This window comes from Centropristis striata, chromosome 15 (assembly GCF_030273125.1).
Source record: "Centropristis striata isolate RG_2023a ecotype Rhode Island chromosome 15, C.striata_1.0, whole genome shotgun sequence".
Lineage (NCBI taxonomy): Eukaryota > Metazoa > Chordata > Actinopteri > Perciformes > Serranidae > Centropristis > Centropristis striata.
Genome location: NC_081531.1, coordinates 13,279,087 through 13,302,238, shown reverse-complemented (window position 1 = coordinate 13,302,238; position 23,152 = coordinate 13,279,087). Strand labels below are relative to the sequence as shown.

Here is a 23,152-nt window from a genome sequence, read left to right as displayed (position 1 = left end):
AATGGAAATAAAATATTTTGGTGGCGAACATCAGGTTTGGATATAGCTGCTCAAAACTGAAGGACAGAACTCAAAGCATGAACCACATAGCCTCCATTCAACACATGTTGTGTTTGAGAGAGAGAGCTATTGTAATCATTGATATGGCAAACGTTGGTTAGCATTTGAGTGGGAATGTCAGCCCCCTTGTCCTTATTTCCGCAGTTGGGGAATTTTTGAAGGCTAAAAACTCTCCTACTTGGCAAAAAAAAAAACAGATTTCAAAAACAGTGACAAAATGGCTGCAAATCAAACATCACTGGCAATTCAAAATCAACACTTGAGAGTAGTTTGCACTAACAACAATCACTTCCCGTAGACAGCTGGCAGTTGATTAAAATTGGGGAGATATATAAAATCAACAAACTTCTCCTTCAACCTGACCTTTTTGAAAATGTTTTAATAACAAGATATGAAATTGTCAGCCCTGCATTTTAGATAAAAGAGATGTCCCCCCTATTGGCTCAGAGCCATACCATTGTATTTAAGTGTTGCTGAGTTTTCTTACATGGAAGATATTGTAAAGAAATGTAATTGGTTTTGTAGAATAAAAAAGAGAAAAAAGAAAAGAAGGTACACATTTATATCCAATATGTTACTGAAATGTAACACTTAAAAACAACAAAATAGGATTAATAATAATTTCCATTTATCAGGAATACAAGTCACAATTCACCATCCATCCATGCTAACTTTAGCATGCTAACATGCTCAGAAAGATGAAGCTAACATGCTAATACTAAGCAGGTATAATGTTTACCATGTTCACTGTTTTAGTATAACATGTTAGCATGTTAAAATTAACTAATTAGCACTAAATTCAAAGTACAGCTGATGGCAATGATATTAGTTTTGCAGGTATTTGTCAGAAAAGGAGATTATTGGACAGTTGACATTTTTGACCTAATAATGGATGCAGCATGTCAGGCGATCAAAAACATTATTGGAATTCATATTATACCTCTGAAGGGGACATGAATGTGTGCACCGAATATCACTGAAACTCATCCAACAGCTGTTGAGATATTTCAGTCTGAACTGAAATTGTGGACCGACAGATAGACAGACAGATATTGTCGTCCATAGAGCCATGTCAGGACTTGGGAGCATGGCTGAAAATCATTCTGGGAAACAAAGAAAATCACAAACTGAACCAGACCTGGAGGAGGCTCATTGAGGAAACATGATCACACCATAATATCATATATTCTGGATTATAGAATCCAAATTTCAACACCCCATCAGATGCATTGAGACTTAACTTAATATGTGACCTGAACATCATATAATTACAAAAAAAAGACTGAAGATGGTGAAGATAATGATGGATTTTTCCTTGAAACTTTCCATGCCATCCATCCAGCGTCTGTTGTCCAAGGCTGCTTTCTGCCTGACACCCAGCCAGACTCATCAGCCATGGAGAAGTGCCCAGAAGGTAAATGAAACCGCTCCCGCTTTAGAGGCACAGCTCCTCAATTGATTCCACACACATCTGTGCACATTCTTTAATTATATACACTTACGGACAAACACACAACCCTCTGACAGATCGATAATTGTTTCCAAATGTTTTTCTAATGTTGATTCATAAGAAAAAATAAAGATGCAAATAGATGAAAATAAGCAGAATCAGAATCCCTTTTATGTGTCACCAACAGTGAATGAATGAACAAGTAGCCCAAATTTGACATTGCCATGGCAACAACAAATTCACACATTGCAGACTGCCACATATAGTACAAGAATCCCCCAAGATACAGCCATGAAAGATATAAAGATTGAAAAACACTTATCATTATGCTTTTTTTCTTTATTGTTGATCCAAACCAAAGGATCAAGAACATTTTGGCTAAACCAAGACAATGTGTTCAGGCCCAGTTCTTTGTGAAACTTTTTGGCATTAATGTACAAATCTCACATCTGATTATGGCAGCTACTACCAGGGCAAAATTGGGTAATCCACCAGTACTCATTTTCAATGCCAGTTATAGTAATTATAATAATTTTGCCAATTCTCTCCCTGATGTTGGTACGTCTCCAAACAGATTTTTTTGCAGTTCATAAACTGTGAAGCACATGAAAAATGTTTTATATCAGCTTTTATTTTTTTTCTCATTAATATGTAAAGTTACACCATGATAACATAAAACAGAGGACTGAAAAAGAAGTCAAACTGCTTTTTTTTCATTTTTGCTACAGTGCAAGATGTTGCATTTTGAATGTGTTAACCCACTTAACTATATATTTGCTCAATCTAGTTTGCGGCAAGACACACACACACACACACACACGCACGAACACACACACACACACACACACACACACATTGACACTCACATCACAGACCCCCAGCTGCTGCTCTTTTGTAATTTATTATCCCTTCTGTACCCAGTGGAGTCATGAAATCAGCCTGGCCTTTGTGACACACCACACACACACACACACACACACACACACACAAACACACACACACACACACACACACACACACACACACACACACACACACACACACACATACACACACACACACACACACACACACACACACACACACACACAGAAAGTGCCTTTTTCAAACAGTCATCCTGGCCTCTACCCGGCAAAGACCTCTTTGGCTTAATTAGTATCAAGTCCCCAGGGAGAACACAACAGGCAAAACACACCGGGCGGATGAAGGATGTGAAAGGTCTCTGGCTGACAGAGGAAAAAGAAAACACTGAAAGAGAGGAGCTAATCTCTCATATCAAAAAAAAAATTCTAATGGTTTTCTACTCCATTTTAAAGTGAGCTATCAACAATCATGAATGATTGATAAAGCCAGATCAATGTGGTAGGAATTTTGGAGAACTGACCGAGGCTCTGCCACATCTACCTAGTCTTCTTTGTGTGTGAAGATTATAGATAATAGCATTCAAAATGAATGCAATGAAGCTAAAAATCCATGCCTCAGACATTTAAAGCTCAAACTAGGTCATCATGTGTTTTAGTACTTCATAATAAAGGCCGTTTTTCGCCAGTTCGATGCGAATGTGTGGTGTGGGAATATGGAAAATCTGCATGTGAATTTCCCTTGTGATAACTACGAAAACGATACAAATTATCTGTGTTTCCAGGTTCCAGCTGTTATATGTAGCTGATGTGCACTTGTTTAAGTTTTATGCTGGTCATGGAATCTATTATTACTCATTGGTCCAACAAAAAGACGATATGCTTGGTGTCAGTCTGCAGCCTTTACTATTCAGACCCCTCTAGCGACTATTTTTCAAAAAAGCGAATATCGACAAATCTAGCAACTTTTTCTGGTGCGATTGGAGACTCGTTCCTACTTTTCTTAATGAGTAGCGCCGTCCCATAACACTCACATACAGCCCCGTCCTCCCGCAGCAGTCTCTCCAAGCTGCAGAGCAGGAGCTGTTATTCTCAGTAGCACTAGTAGTACTACCTGAGCCGCTAACCGGTGAAGTTGGGAGGATCTTGGGCGGATCCTCTCTCCCAAGCCACACCCATAGCGGCTCACTAGAGGGAAAAGTTCCTAATAGAAACACGCTTCAAGTTATTCTTGTCTTGCGACCTCTTGCTCAGTCACTCTCCTTTTCTCGTCTTAGCTTCCTCTGTCAGTGTCCTCTTTGGTCTCTTTCCCTTCGCCACGTTGTCCATACAGGCTGTTAAATCCAGTTCCATTTCCCACTTGCCCGGTTGTGGTTCAGACATGACACTGGTGAATGCTCTCCAGAAGCAGACCCACCCAGCCCCCACACTGGGCGTGAAACCTCCTCCTCCCCATGATCCAAAGCTGTTGCTTTGGGCAGCAAGCAAACTAGCTATGACCTGGAGGTATGACATCAGTTGGAACGAAGGATTTCTTTAAACATGTATTTCCGCAGGCGGCAATCTGCTGAATCAAGATCTGCCTGAGTGGTTTTCCCCACACAAATGATCTGCAGCAGTTCATAAGAAACCACAAGTTCAGTTTTTATACATTTCTGTGCATTTTTTGGGCTGAAAATCCGTGATTGTTGTTAAATGGCTTTTTTTTTCTTTGAGAATGTTTTTTTTTTTAAAAACTCTCAGCCTTTACACTCATGTATATTTGTTTTTGCATCCGTATCTCCATACTTGCCACAGCTCTTCAATTTTTCTATCCACTTCCCTTGTATTTGGTTTTTGCATCATCTTACTCACCTCCCCGTTCCCACCCCACCCTGTACCCAGAGGTCCTTGATGTGTCCCAAAGCCACCCAGGAGCACGTCCACAGCGTTTTGTTAGCAACATGTACACTCCCTAAATATTTCATAGGACACAACACAAGCCTACAACAGCACATCATGAGGTTCAAACCTTCTATCTTTCAAACATCTACATAATTTACACAAATACGATTTCTATCGGGCCAAAACCTTGTATTTCCCAAATGTCAACTTTGGATAACAGCCATGTTTTTGGATGGACCACAATGCATTTCTAAATCCAAGTCAAATTGAAATGCCTGGAGAATTTTCTCTACCATCAAAGAGGCAGGAAATATTTTTAAATTGAAATTTTAAGATAGAAATCATCAACACTGGAGCTATTGAATTAGCATGTGCACTGTACCACTTTAGTGCACACATACAAATGAACACACACACACACACACGCACACACACACACACACACACACACACACACACACACACACACACACACGCACTCTGGGAGGAATTTCACCATAATTATGCCTAAGGTAAAAGGCGATTAATTTTTTAATGGACTCAATGTTTTATTCATAGCACCTATCCAGTCTTGGGTATGGCAGAACACACAAAACCATTGCTGGACTGGCAGAACTGGCTATTAGCTATTTCATACAGTGGATACATTACATATCTCAGTAGCTTTGAACATTTTTAAACTGTAGATGTACAGACTCCATTAATAATTTCACATATATGTATGGTTTATTTTAGATTGCTTTGGATATGCATTTTAAGTTTGACAGCCATGTGTGACAGAGAGTGAAAGACAGACAGAGACAGAGAAAGGGAAAGCAGGAGGAGAGGGTGTTGTCTCCCAAGTGAGGCCTGTAAGACCGGTTATTCCGTCCAAGAAAGCCTTTTACTGTACTGAACACTCTGCCCAAACATCCACCCCACTGTGAGAGGAACACTCTCTCCTACTGCTGGAGCACATTTAGGACTATCAAACATTACTCCTTCTCCCTGCTGCTTCTCGCCCTCCAGCGTATGATTAAGATTACTCTTGAACACTTTCGTTTGTGGAACAGAACGGAGATTAGAAAATGAGGAAAGGGAATGGAGGACAAAGATAGAAATTACAATATATAATAGAAATGCATGAGACAAGTGTTCAACTGGAGCAGCTGCTGTACTGCGCATGTGGTGTTGGACCTATTACATTAATTAAAAAGCAATGCAGGGAAAATGGTTTTGGAAGCTAGCTGCTGTATTATTATACAATTACCATTAGACAATTAAGAGACTAATTAGCCTATATTGTTCCAAGATGAGGAGGATGGAATATTTTGTGCTCAAAATATTTTCTGATGCTTAGACATTAATGACAAGTGCCTCACATTAAATTTAAAGGGATAGTGCAGCTTTGTTTGAGGTAATTATCTATAGTCAGTGTTAGGCCTGGGCAATATATCGATATAAAAAATATATCAATATATTTTTAAGTGTGATATGAAGTTCGACCATATCAAAAATTTATCGATATTGTTCGATTTTTTTTCTTTTTATATAAATGTTGCCCTTACCAGGGTTTGCCATATTTAGTTATTTTGTAATGTCCATTAATCTTTTCTCATATGAATATGTTTATTTCAGATAAAGATTGGCCTATTAAATTTCATAGGTTATTTTTATTTAAGATATTATTTTTATTTAAATGTGCACTTTCTGGAGTTTTGAATTTTTAAAAAAAGTACTCCTGTTGTTACACACTATTAATGTTCACTTAAATAAACAGTTTCAATATAACTACTTGTGACATGTCATATCTAGCTTTGACTTTGACTGAACATTTGCTCTCACTTTGCGATGAATATATCTGTTTATATATTATATATCGATATTCAGCCTAAATTTATCGGGATATGACTTTTAGTCCATATTGCCCAGCCCTACTCAGTGTATGACCTTCAGTAGATGGAGGTTTGGAGAAGCAGCAGGCAGGAGTACTAACACAGAAGCTAAGCAATGTGGTGCTGTGGACGAGGGCAGCAGCAAAATGAATTTTAGCCATTAAAAAAATGGCCCATCTAACAAAATCAATATTGGTTTAAGCGTATGCTATTTTTAGAACATTTTCACTGTTACATGCCTTCACACAGCCCGTTCTGATGGGGAACTAAAACCATTATACCTCTCTGTAAAGCCACCAGACCCCATTGGCAAAAATAGCAACTTTTATCTTGGAGAACATGGGAATTGCTGGTTTACCGCTGCCATTATTTAGTTTATTCTTGTTATTGTGTGACTTTGGTGTATCTAAAGTAACACCAAAGTCACACAATAACACAAGCAAGCTAAATTATTGAGGCAGCAGTAGACCAGCAACTCTTGTGCTCTTCTAGGTGAAATTACTGTTTTTATTAATGAAGTCTGGTGACAATGGCTTCTGTGCTGGTAGCCTTGTCTGTTTCTCTTCCAAACTGGGGGTGTACAGACTGCCATCAAAGGTAGGTATTAAACAGACTATGCATAAATACCAAAATCCTAACTATCTCTATAAGGGAATGGTCTTGGTAAACAGTAAAAGTAAGAAAAGCAAATTGAGGGACAGCTTGCATTTAATATTTTTTAGCTTAAAATTACAACTGTCAAAATAAACACCTCAATTTCACTTTTGAAGCCTCCAAATTCTTTTCATGTGAGAGTATTTGCACAGCTCGCACTAGTTTGCAGGCGTAATGTGAATAGTGTTACTATCAGACATCTGTAATCTATTTTTTTAATCGGATTACTGTTAAGCCGGTCACTCCCTAACCCTGCCAATACCTGCCGTCACCCACCGCCCATCTCCTGCTCATCCTTCCTGTGCACACTTAATAATGCAGAACACTACAGATTCCCTAATTTATCACACTCTCCCAGCTGGACTTGAAGTGACAGATTTATTAGATAGCCATTTGCAGCTGCATGTAGCACTGCCAGTTGAGGGTCGGTGAGACTGACAGAGTCAAAGCTGTTTGATGACCTCGAGGTGATAATGACCGTACAGGAGAGAAGGACACAGAGGAGGACAGAGAGGGAGATAAAGAGACATGGGGAATGGCGTGGGCGGGTAATGAGGGGAAAAGGGTTGGATGGTCAGACATCTGGCAGAGTAGAGAGAAACAGACAGTGGGCTGGACATAGTGTACACAAACTAGAAGAGATTAGGATTTAAACTATTATATATTATAGTAGTTGCAATGTGTATTGTTTTTAAATACATGGTGAGGTTTCTTCAGGATAGAGTATTTAAAGAAACATTTTGTGCTTTGTTGCTTTAATGCAGAGGACCAGATGAACGGATCACTGCCATTCTTATATCAATTAGGACTGTGTATCTTCACTGGTCTCACGATTCGATTCAATTCCGATTCCGATTGTTAAGTCCACAATTCGATTTGATTCGATTCCCCGATGCATCACGATGCGTTACATCTTCGATTTTTTTTTTCATCAATAAATACTAATGATCTCATAAATGTGGGTTCACTTTTTATTATTTAAAGTGCTTTACAAAATGTATAGCCGACTTTTGGAGTCAAGTTGTAAATTCTAAAAACTTCTAAGGACATTCCTGATAACCACAATTTCTGTAAACCAAAATAAATAGTATATGCCTAGTCTACTACCCACATCATCTGTCTGATTATCGATTATCGATTATGGACAGTCACTGCATCGATTATACAATTATTTTCACATCCCTAATATCAATCAACAACCCCTAATATCAATCTGTTAAATATGAGGCTACAGCCTGCATGGAGTTAGCTTAGCTTAGCATGAAGACTAGAGGAAGGAGGGAGAGCAAGCCTTGCTCCATCCATAAGGTAAAAACAAAAAACAGCGAGTCATGGTGTATTTAAAACAGCAAATGTTATTTTGTAGGATATCATAGCAACTGTGTTGCATAGATGTCCATAGGAAACGAAAGACTCTCGGATGTCGGCCAAGAAATAGTTCAGCACATAACTCCTCATTTCATCTGAGAAATTCTCTGTTGTCAAATTCATATCATATAATGTTGTTTGATGTAAAAAAAATAACTCACCACATGTGACTGGTTCTTATATGCAAATACATTATTCAGGAATATACAGATTTTAATAATGCAAATTGATATTATACACTCACTGGCCAAACTACATGTTTATAATTGAGGTTGTAATTGAAGTGTTGTTGAATTGAACTTCATCATATATATATATAAAATGCAGTAATGCAATAATGCAATAACCCACTGTGGCCACTTTATGACCTGTACCATGTAAATTTACTAAAACAGCCATAATAACCATAACATCTGTTTTTACCAAGCTCATATGTCCAATTTGGTTTGACATTCTCAGAAATGTGTGATTTCAAATATTAATTTTGTTATTGAGGTCATAGTTCAATGTGGTGTTGTAGCATTGTGTTGACTACATTATATTGAGAGGTGTTTCTAATATTTTGCCTGAAAGAGGCAGATTGTCAGAAACACAACCAGAATCTGATGCAGTCCAGTACAACACTACTATAACTTCAATGCTAAAAAATATAAATATATTAAAGTCTCTATGATATATCAAATAAATCTGATTGTCATGGGCATCATTACAGTAGACCGGCATATGAATAAACTAAATAAATAAAAACGCCATAGCTGCTGAAATTAAATGCTTTGTTGCAGAGGACCACATGAATGGATCACTGCCATTCTTATATCAATTAGGTAGAGTATCTTCACTGGTCTCACAATTCGATTCTAAGGGCGTGAAAACGTCTGCAATTGTGGATACTTTATATATTTTTATTTGGAAAAACTTGTATAATCGATGCATTGCAATCCAGATGTGGATGACTCTGCATTGATGCAGTGACTGATCATAATCGATAATCAGACAGATAATGTGGGGAGTAGACTAGGCCTATACTATTTATTTTGGTTTACAGAAATTTTGGTTATCAGGAATGTCCTTAGAAGTTTTTAAAAATATACAACTTGACTCCAAAAGTTGGCTATACATTTTGTAAAGCATTTTAAATAATAAAAAGTGAACCCACATTTATCAGATCATTAGTATTTATCGATGAAAAGTAACCATGTGTTGTAATATAAAATAATGGAGGATGTAGCACATCGTGATGCATCGGGGAATCGAATCGTGAGACCAGTGAAGATACACAGCCCTAATTGATATAAGAATAGCAGTGATCCGTTCATCTGGTTTCTCTGCAACAAAGCAACATATGTCAAAAATGTTTCTTTAAATACTCCGTTCTTTATTTCCACATTACAGTGGAGCATGAGATCAAAAAGCTTGGGCCAAGGATGCTCTTTTTCTGAGGCATCCTTTCGAGGAGGGGGGGTTGGGTAACTCAGTTTTCTCACGACCTGATACCGGCTGCATCGTGAAAGGACAGGACCGTGCTGGGAGGATTTTTTCTCCTTTTTTTTCATCGTATCTGACCTCAGTGGGCAGTACTTATGGATGGCATGGTTGTATTATTGGTGCATGGCCTTTAAATGTTGTAGAATTTAGGCGAGGCTGCCGGTCGTGCGGCCAATCACATAGCGAGGTGTGGCTCTCGGAGGGCGTGTCCACGGTGGAAAGGGAGGCGCTCGAAGCGGAAGTGTGTCTCGGCTGATCTCTCGCTGTCATTCGGCCACGGTCGGTTTCAGGAGAGGGGCAGCCCAAAGAAGCACACAGGAATCGGCTGGCTCAGTAGGAAAGAGAGAAAATATAGTGAAAATCAAACGAACAATGAAACCGATCGAATAAGGCTAGTGAAAGAACCGCGGCCGGATATATTTGACTCATTGTCACGTTAACAAAGCTCTTTGATTATCCAGTCCAGATTAGAGGCAGCAGATAGAGAGCTGTGTCATTGAGCAGGCAGGACACGTCAGGAGAAGGGAGGAAAAAAAAGACTGCACTGTACGAGTCAGCTATCAGATCGCCTCTGTGAAAAGCTTTTGCCCTGACGCACTCATTTTTTCAAGGACACCACCTTGCTTTCAAACCGAAGAAAGGATCTCGACAAAGACATCGCCGAGGTCGAAGGTGGTGATCAGAAGGTGAAAAGACATTTTATTCGCCTGTATTCAGACAGTCCAGCTAGCTAGCATTCATGCTAACGGTTGATAGCTTGCTAACGTTAGCTGCCCAGCTAACATTTCCAGTTTATTCAAACAGCTTGGTTGTCGAGTGTTACCTGGACTGCTAACATGTAAAAACGAACATTAACGTGTAGTACTATACATTGTATGACTTGTTTATGGTACATTTTGAGGTTGGACTTTACAGGACTCCTGACAGCTGTCAAACAAGGTCGAGTGTTTTTCCTCTCACGGTTTATTGTTAATATTATCAACATTCATTAATATTTTGTACAGCGGTAACCTCTCTAAGCTTGAACTGCGTGTAAGAAATGATCTGTCAGTTGGTTTGCGTCAGGAAAACGTCTCCAAATGGAGATTGTGTCGGCTCGACACAGCAATGTTTCAAGCTATATTGGTGGCTGCCAGCAGCTCAGCTGAAGACTTACAAGCTGGCAACGTCACGGGGTTATAATTAGCTAAAGATGTAATGTTAACTGGTTGGCTTTTTTCAGCTGCCCAGAGTTATAAGGCTAGATTGTTCAGTGTAAGAATGAACTCATTCATGATTGTGTTGTGTGATTATCATATGTCTAGGAATTCTCTGAGGGAGTAAAACAGACCCAACAGAAAGAAAGATCTTTTATATCACTAGAAAATATCTATGGCCATCACCTTATTATTTCTAAATCCCTTGCTCTATAGTGGTATGAGAAGGGCTGACTGCTAACTCGGTGCATGCCATCCTGTGTGCTCTTCTCTCAATAGGACCAAACGATCACGGGATAGCATTTGTGTGTGGGGGGAGAAAACAAATGGGGGATTACGGGTTTGGAGTCCTAGTTCAAAACAACACTGGCAACAAGTCTGCATTCCCGGTCCGAATCCACCCGCATCTGCAGCCCCCACACCACCACCAAAATGTGTCGCAGAGCCCCGCTGCTTTCATAAACAGCACCACAGCCGCAGGGAATGGCACCACGGGAGGCTCTCCCTGGCTCTTCCCTGCCTCTGCCACCCACAACAGCGTGCAAGACGAAATCCTGGGGGGCCCAGAGAAGCCCAAAGCACAGCAGCAACAGGAAATGCAAGAAACGCAAGAAAAGCAGCAGCAGCTGTCCCCTGGTAGTCACCAGGAGGGTGGGAGTGGTGTTGGGATCATTTCAGAACTGGAAAAAGCCCGGTCAGATGAAGCCAAGACAGACAACGGCACGTCTGAGGGAAGTAACGGAAAGGAGAAGCAGCTACGTCTTGAGTCTCCTGTCTTGACAGGCTTCGATTACCAGGAGACGTCTGGTCTCGGGGGAACTGGCCCAGTCCAGTCCAGTACAACCTCGTCATCACTCACTGGCTTCAACAATTGGTCTGCTGCCATCCCGCCGGCACCATCAACCATCATCAATGAGGACGTCAGCTTCTTCAACCCGGCCTCTGCCAATAACGGGCCCCTTCTGTTCCAGAACTTCTCACACCATGTCAGTCCAGGTTTTGGTGGGAACTTCTCCCCCCAGATTGGACCAGCAGCGGCCTTGTCCCAGCACCACCCGGCTCCCCCACCACACCCCCACTTCCAGCACCCCCACAACCAACACCAGCAGCATAGGCGCTCCCCAGCCTCTCCACACCCTCCACCGCCCTTTCCGCACAGGAATCCGGCTTTCAGCCAGTTGCCACACTTGTCCAACAGTCTGAACAAGCCCCCATCCCCTTGGGGTCCAGCCAGCTACCAGAGCCCCTCTCCCTCCCCCGGCTCATCCACCTCCTGGAGTCCCGGAGGAGGCTATGGTAGTGGTGGCGGTGGCTGGGGAGGGTCTCAGGGCAGAGATTATCGCAGAGGGCTCAACGGCGGGATGACCCCCATCAACTCTATCTCCCCACTGAAGAAGACGTTTCCAAACAACCATGTGGCATCCCAGAAGTACCCTCGAAACAGTCCCGCAGGCTTCAATCCTAAATCCTGGATGGATGATGGAGTCGGCCGCAGTGATAACATCTTCCCCTTTCAGGTCAGTTTACCTATGACAGTCTCATTGATGATTAGCAATATTTCTGCATACTATTCATTTTTTCCCCCCTGTGATGTACCTAAGCACATGTTCACTGTCTGTATTCATGAATTTGTGTGCACATATTTTTCAGCATGGCCGATTGCCATCCGAATCATTAAAAACCAATGTGTCATTTTTGTTAGCTGATGATTTTATTACAGTATGTGGTATAGCTGCTATTTTTAAACATAGGGGGAGGGTATGGATTTACATGATGCATTTATTAGCTTAGAAATCAGTCGTTGGGCTCTGTACTTCAACAGCTGTATGTCCCTGATGATGACTAATGTGCCTCTGTCGCTGCAGTGGTGTGTGCCACGTATACGAGCTGGGGGGTTTGAGTGAGGAGCAGGGGGAGACATCATGGATGTGGAGAAAAAGATGGGGAGAGGGAGTTAGAAATGGGGAAAGCGAGAGGGGGTGCAGGGAGAATGATCATAAATGGATGGATGGATGACCAAGGTTGACAGACACTGAGATGTAAAGAAAAATCTAGATTCAAGAAGACAACATCAGGGGATTTCTTTTATCCGGCCAGCAGCACAAAAAAATGCAGGTAATTCTGTGGATTTATGGCCAGAGCCTAATGCCCAATGATTTTTCAGGATTACCGCTTTATTAATCACCCAAGTCGTTGCTGCCATACCACAGCCACACATTTTCAAAATGCCAGCCTATTCATAGTGTAATTGTGATCGCCGGGTCCATTCACAATGAAGATGGTTTGAATAATTGGAGAAAACAGCCGATGGGATTGATGGAAGAGGTAAAGGGAGCATGGAGATAAATTCATTTTATTGATCTAGCTCGTGATTGATTGTGTCGGTCGTTACAAGGAGGCGGGGGTGAAGAAAGGATGGTTGGTAAGGCCCAGCTAGGCCAGAAGACCTGATGAAAAGCTTCTTTAAGCACCTTTGTCTTCCAATCTTTGGACAGTGTCCCTTTTGCTATGTCAAATTAACTTCTGGTCAGTCATAGGTACTTGATTGTCATCAGTTCCCAATGTCATCTTGGATGGAATAGACAGTATTAAATTGTCTGAATGATTTCTTGCCTGTGTTGTTTCAGCTGTATGTCAATAGCCTAACAGCATTACAAATTGGCCTTAGAAACCATTGGTGAGGGGGTACTTAATTTCCTACCCATCCCCATCTACCTCACAATCTCTATTTGCATTAAGATATCTTTTACAGGAATTAACTAAAATTCTCCAAACAAGCAAATTTACTCAGTCTATATCTAATCTCTTGCTGTGACCTTTCCAGGAGTTTCCTTATCTCCTCTTAAAATTAACTTCTCACAGTGTACCACACATGTCAAACAGTAAGGACATTGTACTGACATGTCTTGACATGTCTTGACATGTCTTAGGTATTTTTTTGCAGAATAAGTAGCAAAGCTTTGAGCAGCTATTTACTATTAGCTAAGAGCCTAATTGCTGTAGATATTCATGGGTCAGGTTCATATCTGACCTGTTCCAAATCATTAGGGATTAATCCTTGTTAATATTATAAAGTCATATTGTATTTAAATTAATTCTAAAAAGCAGCATATTTCATTGCAAATTCACTGTACTTAGCAACAGTAAGTGATTGTAAATGCTGCATAAAAAGGGTCAAGGTGCAGCTAGCACCTAGCTCTGTTAGGTAATTCTTTCAATCAGAATTGTGATTCTGTTTCTATTTTGAACAGTGGAGTCTTGTTGTGACGTCTCCATGACGGATTTAAACTAAAGCTAGAATTACTGTGGCTGCAGTGTGTTGCTCTCCGGTGCGGTTGAATCAGATCAGTCAAAGTAGCAATGCCCTTCTAGCCTCTTGATAATGCAAGGGCAGATGGAGGATGGGCACATCTCTCTCTCTCTCTCTCTCTCTCTCTCTCTCTCTCTCTCTCTCTCTCTCTCTCTCTCTCTCTCTCTCTCTCTCTCTCTCTCTGTGTGTAACAAATGGTAAAGCTCTACATTAGAAAAAAAACATATAAACCTGGTTGTTGAGAAATGAACATTGACAGTTGACCCTTGAACTATTTTGTAATTGGAAGGTCTGATGAGTGGATAGTGGATGAGTTTCTCAACTCCCAAAAGAGATGTGTGCTTTGACAACAAGCATTGTCTCTCTGTATGAGGTTATTGTCAGGGGACATTGTAAATATATATTATCGTGAACCATATCATGTGCTTTTTTTCTAAACTCAAGATATTGTTCTAGCCTCTGTAAGTGAAATGGAAAATGTGTAATTTTGGTGTGGGCATATAGATCATGTTGCAGCATTGAAGCTGTCACTATAGAAACCACTGTTAAATTATTACAAAGGCAACCAAGTGTCAAGTTTACTGGTCACAGGCCTACTCAGTGTAGTCCAGTCTTGTCTGTGGTCCATTTAATTTGCACACAGTTCAATTTAATTGCATTTGCTGATTAATTACAACAGCCAAAACGGTTGGACCAATAGCTTTTAAAAAACTGTGCCCAAAATGGTTCTTGTCAAGGCTTGTCGAGATCATGCTCTGTTCAGATGACTGATGACACATGTTGCCTCACAAGGCACCCTTCAGGTTTGGTAATTGAAATACAGTAGCTCCTGTAACTCTGAACTAAATGGACCCCGTGAGGAACTGTTGTCACACTCTTTCACTGTAAGCCCTCTCCAGCTGTCTCCATTTTAGCACTGACAGCAGATGAAGGATGAGTGGTTTTTGCTTCAGAATTGTCCTTTTTAGTTCATCATAGTGTCAATTTCTTTGTACACTTTTGGATTAAATGTGCTTGTAGCATAAGGCTCTACAGAGACAAAGCAGATAGTTGACTCCCACAGAGTAGCACTTCTGTAACATTTGCCGTTGGATGCTATTCGGTAGATAGGAACACAAATTAAAAGAGCAATATGTCACTGCTGAGGTACATTATAACAGCTAACTGCTAAAGCAAAGATCCCTCTTTCAGCCCACTTACACAGAGTTTGGCACAATCTCGTAATTGCCTTAGGCCATGACATTCATTTGTGTGTATATGAGCAAATGTGTAGATGCAATTTGAGAGCAAGGCCATATGCCATTTGTTGGATATTTTATCCAAAGTGGTGTACAGCACCATGGCACACAGAGGAAGAAAATGTTCCAGTAATGTGGCTGTTGCTGCAGCAGGCAGGGCCACTGTTGTATCAGAGCGGCTGTAGTATTTGGGATGGGCTCCAGGCCAGACACACTGCTGCTAATACACTGGTCAGCTAGTAACTAGCCTCGGGCCAGTGCTTTTTTAAATGCCAGGTAACCCTTCCTTGCTTTTCTTTTTTGTCCCGCTTGCTTTTCGTCCTTTTCATCCATTGCTATACCTGCTTATCCACAAGGGGACTGGAGATAATCCCAGCTGACACTGGGCAAGAGGAACAGTACACCATGGACATGCAACCAGTCAATCACATTCACACTACGGGCCATTTTAGAGTCACCAATTAACCCAACCTCTATGGATTGTGGGAGAACACCAGAGAAAAGGCTTTGTGCTGTGTCAGGTGTACTGGGCTCGTTCAGATTGGTTGATTTGGCCTGTGACCAGATCAAGACCCACAGGGCCTGAAGGCGAGTAAGCCAGGACAGGATATTGTCTCAGTAAGCTACCTCGGTAACTGTTAGTTACAGCTCCCTCCCTACTGTTTGTGTAGCTTAGATATACTGCAGCCTCGTACAGTGCTGTTATATGAGGGACATTATTAACCTACTTCAGGCCTGCAGTGGAAACAAATGTTGAGCACCTGTTGTCTTACTTCTACTTCCTTTTTACCTTGATTGTTTTAAAGTATAATTGAATCAATAAAACAGGTCTATAGGCAAATATCCAAATACATGCATTCATTGTCATTGCCTGTCTTTGGAGTGAGACTTTGATGATAAGGACGGGATCGTGTTAAAGCTGACCAGTTTACTATGAAACATGAAGCTTCATTATATCAGGTAGCCGTCCTTCCCTTACTCGTAATGTGTGCATACAAATTCTCTTGCGTACATGTCTACAAACACTCAGAGCCATCAAGCTGTAGAGGCCCAAGGTTTCTGCCATTACCTCTGGTCCTTGTGACATTGATGTTATGTGAGAGAAATGTTTTTAGACTAATGAGCGGCTTCAGCTGTGCTGGCAAGCACATAACTCTGCTGCTCATACGGCCTCATTGTGCCCTTCTCACACCCTTGACAGACGCTCTGAAACAGAAGAGAAAGAGAGCTTGTGTGTGTGTGTGTGTGTGTGTGTGTGCCCATGCCCATGAGTGCATGAGCCCTAATTAGTCCCTGGTCTATGTCTTCTGCACATGTGTCTTAACAAAGGAAGAAGACAAAGCAGAGTCTATGTGGAAGTGTCATATTGTATTTAGGCAAGCTCATTGCATACAATAAAGGAGTCAGTTCAGTCTAATCCCAGAGCAGCAAATACTGCTAGGACCCCTGGCTCCATCACTCCAGCTACACCCTAAATACAAATACACACACCACGACATTCAGCCAACACTGGGTAATAGGTTGTTTTTGACAGTTGGGGGTATTTAATGTCATTGCATGCCTTTGAAATACTTTGACCAAGAAACATAATCGCAAGCATCAAAAGCTCAACCTGCTTCCCTTTCCTGCCCTCCTTTCTTCTCGTTTTGCTTTGGCTTACCTCACTATTCGCTCTCCCTCTCTCCATCATCCCCTTTCTTTCATCTGCCATTTTCCCCTTCCCTTCTTTGCTTTGAGCTTCCTCTCTCTCCTTGTTGTCTCAGGGATGTGATTAGATGCATGAAAACTAAGGGGGGAAAAAAATCAGCCTTCCCACAAATGAATGTAACGTGGATGGTTTAATATTCTCCTGCCTCTAAAAAAAACTCTAAAATTTGAAATGCACCCATATATTCTATAAATATATATATGTATATATATATATATATATATATATATATATATATATATATATATATATATATATATGTCCTTTACAGTGTTAGTTCTACTCCCCCACCCGCCCTCAACTTCCATTTTTCATTTACAGGCAGATGACATGGAAGATTTATGTTTGAGTAATCACCCTCAGCATGCTGTATTTAATCATTCTTTATTACCCTATATGTCTTTAAAATGTGTTGGAGGTTGCCCTCACTGTTTTTGGTGCTTTAGATTCAAAGATGTCTGGAGTTGAGAAGCTGTGTTACTTTGCAACATATCTGATCCACTTTTTTTTTTATCTCGACCTATGTTCACTTAACAGTTAAACAAAAACAGCTTTAAATTGTTCCATATTGTGAGTTTCTTTTTAGGTAAGGTTCATACAGATGCCCAATGCCATCATCTTTTGTTGATGTGTGGAAGCTATTGTTCATGACTTGACTTTTGAAGCAGGCAACAAGTTTTAACTGTTGTGGCTAAAGATACAAATTGTAAAGCGTTTTTGTTCTTGTACCATTTTAATCTATATTTTCGTTTCTTCCTAGTTGCTGAATTGTATATATATATATATATATAAGTCTATAAAACATCAGAAAAGAATGAAAGATACCCACCAGGGGCCCTTATGCCCCCTTTTGTCTGACACGCCGTTGAAAACCCGAAAATGTTCCATTCAAACAATGTAAGAAAAAACAGCAAATACTTACACTAGAGAAGCATCAAAGGTTTGGCATATTTGCTTGTAGAAACCTAAAATGATACATTGATTATCATAATAGTTGCTGATTCATTTTCTGTCGATAAGGAGCAAGAAATCGACTAATGACGTTCCAGCTCTAGTATTGTTCAGAGTTAAGGCAGCATTGGCTTAGCTGTTCTCAATAATCACAGTAGTGACGTCACAAGAACAAATAATTTGGTACCAAGTCGATACCTAAATTCTGGAAACGTGACGATACTGATTTTTGAATCAGGGATGCCCAGTCTCTCCTCATAATGTAGTGCATGGAGCTCTCCCCACTCACCTGCTGCTAAAACCAGTCTGAGTTTCCCTTTAATCCCAACTGAACATCGTGGTTGAATTTCAGCCTGTGTGCACATTTGTTCAGCCCAACATTGATTTAAAAAAAAAAAAAAAAAAGAGCAGCTAGTATTAGCAAGAGCATCGTGTTATTAAGCAGTAAAGTCGTCACTGCACCTCTTTTGATGCTCCACACCAGGTAAAATAAAAGTAAAGAAATGGAGAGTAAGTGATAGCACAGATAAGAGTTACGGATGTAATTTAGATTCTATGAATTCCTCCGAACCACGATATAAAATTCCTAAATGAACTCAGCTGGAGGGAAGAATGAAATAGAACCAGATACAGTTACAGATGTACCTCACCATTGAAATATATAGGAGAAGCATGCTTGCTTGCTCCTCAGTAACCTACCCATCTACCTCTATCTGGTGTCCACGAAGTACGAAATTAGATATAGGCTATTGTCTTGTTTCTGTTTTTTAAAGTGGTATCAAATTAGTAGAACTACTAAAATTCTTGTATGGTGACATCCCTTTATCAAAGTATTACGTTTCCTAGGCCTTACCCCTCATAGGAAAAAAAAGCATGCAGACTAAATAAATGTGCTTTATATTGATTGAATAGAATATTTGGTTATAAAAAAACAATAAATCAACCTATTGGTCATGGTTATTGGATCTAAAAATCAGTTAAGAGTTCATGCCTCCCACGACACAGGGTTCTCTGAACCACTGGGTACATGCTGTCTCGATTCAGAGTGATGATTTCATATTTGCTGACGCACTCCCTTCTTGTTTAATCCCGGTACCTTTAGTACTTTTCAGTTCAGTTCACATTTGTTGATCCAGGGTCAAACACTGGAGACTGGTGACAGGGCTTGGTAGAGGCATTTTGCCATGCTGTGTAATGCAAATCGATCCATCATGCAGGTTTTTATTGACAGTCACTGAAAAAAAATGTCTCGCCATTTTGATCCATTTACCTCTAACTAGATTAGGTCATAGTTATTATATTTTTTTTCTTCTCACCCACATATGCTAGACTGCTTTTTATTAATGCCTGCAAATAAAATGGTATGTACTGCCACGTCCTCTATCTTTTTATTCCTATGGCCTTGTGTTAGCATGGGCAAGCTTTCATAGATACATATGATGTGGACTGTAAATTGTGTGTCTTGCTTGCAGCTAATCTGTTTGTGTGTGTGTGTGTGGATGTTGTGAGTGACTGAGTGTGTGTATTTGTGCATGCCCTGCAATCTGTCAGGGATGAGTACTTTACTGGTCAGCTGGCCAGTTGTTAAGAGAGAGACGCATGCATGAATCTGATGATTAATCACCCTCTCCACCTCTACAGGCTAATGCTTAGCAACTGCAGAGCAGCAGCCAGGCCTTGTGGACGCCATACTGAGTCCATCTCAGCCACAAAATGAATTCCTATTCCCTGAAACCAAATAATAGAAATACCTTGCAGTACTCCATCAGCCAAAATATCATCATACCAAGGAGAGCGTACTATAAAGAATACCGACACCCGCTGTTAAAACACAAAAGCATGAAGCTCCTCTGCTTACTGCTTCTGCTCTTTTATCATAGTATACTACAGAAAAATAACCTGGTCATATTTCACTTTGCTGCTGTACCTAGCTGTGTTTGACTAATGTATTCATGTGTTTGCCTGCATTCAGATACACGCACTAGTGGTTTAAACTTCCCATATTAACTAGTCCTTCACTTGTTTCCTCTTCCCTTGCTTTTGAATGTTTAGTTAATTTAACCCAAAGCAATAGCTTAAGTCCACATAAGATACTGAGGCGGATATGAGAAATAGTAGACCTAGTCTGGCCTATATCCCTGTGTTGATATTTGTTTTGAGGGAGAGTGTGCACTGGGTGTGTTCTTCTACCATGTCATCTCTGTGTTAGTATGTTTCCTCCGTCAGTGTGGGAAATGTACACCAGCCAAAATGCTGGTGAAATTTTGGCTACAGCTGTTGATTTTTGGCTGTTTTTATCAGCCGGTGTGTGCCAAACTTTAAACCACGCTCTCTGGCTGATCAGATAGTAAAAGTAGCTATTGGATTTTGGGAGCCGCTGCATTCACACACCAGACAGTAGATGAAAAAGTGAGCTGCCTGTCTGGTCTGACCCTCGGTCATATGCTTCACTGACGCTGGTCTGTTTTTCTGAACCCTTTAGCATTTGACCCCTGTGGAGTTCATGGTGTGACAAAGCAGGGGTGTGGACTCGAATCATATGACTTGGACTCAAGACAGGCTTGAGTCACTCATTTGATGACTTTAGACTTGACAAAATCTAAAATGATTTGCAAGTCAAATTTGACTTTTAACACCAATGACTCTTGACTTTACCTGCACTTGAGTCTTTTGACTGATGCCTTCCTCCAAGTCATGCTATATCCTATGAAAGTGTAATGTCAGAACTGCTTGGTTTCATAAAGTTCAGTTGCACTTGTTTTAACAAATAAATTAGCACTTTTGTAAATATAATGTACTATTTCTCTTTTAAAATGGCATCACATTTGGTGATTATGACTTGTGTAGGAATTTAAACTGAAAGTTTCGATTCTGGGACTTGATTTGGGACTTGTCAGTCTTGACTTTGGACCTGAGTGCAAAGACTTGAGACTTACTCATGTGTTGCAAAACAATGACTTGGTCCCACCTCTGCAACAATGAATGCTAGGAGCTTTTTCAGACCATTCTCAACAGACTTTGGTTTAATGTTTGAAGCAGGTAAGTGACCTTGTTTCTTGATAAATGAGTATATAATATAGAGGTCATGCATAGTGTTGGAAAGACAAAGCAGTGAATGGAAAGAGGGTTTGACTATACAGATAGGTTACTTACAGGTTGAGAGACACGTTGGGTAATTCTTGTTGTGCAAGGCCCGTCCATTATCAGTCAGGTCCAGGGCAGAGCTGATCACGCAGTGTTGATGTCATGATGTTTTTCAGACCTTTCGGGAGAGGTGATTTTCACACAGAGCTGCACATTAAATCGTGTATTATTTTGTCAGGATTGTAGTTTACCTTTTGACTTCTTATAGTTCACTTTAATTAACAGTCTTTCACTCAATGTCAGGCTTTGTTTGTATTGTTTAATATTAAGGTGTCATATTCGACATCGGCCCACAATCACATTTCACTTCCTGTAACCTTGACACAGTGTAAGTTCAAGTAGGCTGTACAATGGACCTCAATCACACCTCATGTAAACTGTTGCTACACCTGCTAGTTATTTTCAAACTGGAGAATGATGTTGGCTGCTCTGAAAATGTTACATTTCTTTTAACTCCTTAGATTGTGATGGCCCGCAGGATTAACAAATTATCATATTCTGTTTTATTACCTTTTACACCGCATCCCAACATTTTAGGATTCGGGGTTATAGAAGCTTTATTACCCATAACAGCTTACTGTTCACAAATGTGTCTGTTTCTGGAGGCTGTGAGTCATGTTGTCATCTAAAAATTCCCTTGATTTCCCCAGTCCGGATTGGTCTGTCAGCACCTTGTCAGCCTCAATCAACTCTAGACGTAAATCTTGAGCAAAAACTGAGTCAAAGAGAGTATTCTTTCTGACACTGGTATTTTACAACTACTGCTTATACTTGCACATAACATCGAATACTAATGCCAGGCTTAGAGTGTTGTTTTACAATTGATATTATTTAATTATTTCATTAGCTTTACTGTAAATAGTCAAGCCGTTTAAAGAACAGATATGATGCAGAAGGAAAGAAAGTTTATATCAGTCGTGACCAGACAGCTGAGAAAAAATAATCATGACTAAACACTTTAGTCACGATGTACAATTTATTGAACAACTTGTTACCAAAAGAGTCACTGGGTTTATGCAGTGTGAGATATCTGACGCATAAATGAGGAATAGAAAACTTTTTTTAAAGGTATTTCTGCTTTTAAGGTGGCACTGGAGAATGACTGGAAAAATGGGGAACAGACTGAGGAAGGAATGAGACAATCGCGTGATGCTGTAGGGACATTTAGCACCAACTGTTAATGTAAACAAGGAAGGTATGAATTTAATGCTGCGGTCTTCAGCAGCACTGTGTGTCTGAAATGCGGTCGTCTTGGATAGAGTTTGTTAACAAGTTGTTGTCAGAGGCAGCATATTTTGTTTGGCTGAGGTGGAGTCAAAACAGAAGCCTTATCAGCATGCCACTTGGAGTATGTGTGTGTTTGTGTATGGGCACATGTTTTTGATGTGTGTGCATATTTTGTGTATACACATTTGCAGGGTTATGTGTTCTTACACATATCTGTGTATGCATACAAACATTTCCAGTATGGTTGGTATGCCAAGGATGCCCTTGTTTGTAGGTGACAAAGCTGTCGCTCAAGAATTGGCTCGGCTCCGGCTTCGTTCTGCTGCCGGTTTTACTGTTCACTTCCATTATGCTGCCTCATTGAATTAGTGAATTTATAGCTCAGTTAGTTAGTCAATTAAGTTCAGAAGTATCACCGCAGTTAAACACACAATAACCATGCAAAAAGGTGAATTGTGGCTAGGTTTTAGAAAAAATACAATGTATTCCGACCAGACAAAAACAGAAAGAGAATTGAAATGCTGACAACAAAAATGAGGGTAAACCAACAAAGGAGTGTCTCATAAAATTCCTTGTGTCACTCAAATGGTTCACACGACTGTGCCACAGAGATGTCTCTGAGGTTTTTTTTTAGCTCCTGTTTGGTGACTAGAAAACCAAAACAGGAGGCCGAGAGCATTCAAGCTGAAGAAAAACTCCTTTTCATCTTAGTTTTTACATCAGTTTGCAGAATATATTAGTGA

General features: G+C 40.3%; 1 protein-coding gene across 2 annotated transcripts in view; it reads left to right on the top strand.

Annotated features, from left to right (window-relative positions):
* The first annotated feature begins 9,917 nt into the window (after nucleotides 1-9,917).
* Nucleotides 9,918-23,152, top strand: part of cpeb4b (cytoplasmic polyadenylation element binding protein 4b) — a 35,214-nt gene continuing 21,979 nt past the window's right edge. For both annotated transcript variants that reach the window (XM_059351169.1, XM_059351168.1), the window contains exons 1-2: nucleotides 9,918-10,321; nucleotides 11,111-12,348. In XM_059351169.1, the coding sequence (XP_059207152.1) occupies nucleotides 11,158-12,348 (1,191 nt within the window). In that variant the 5' untranslated portion in view covers nucleotides 9,918-10,321; nucleotides 11,111-11,157. The remainder of the gene's footprint in view (nucleotides 10,322-11,110; nucleotides 12,349-23,152) is intronic.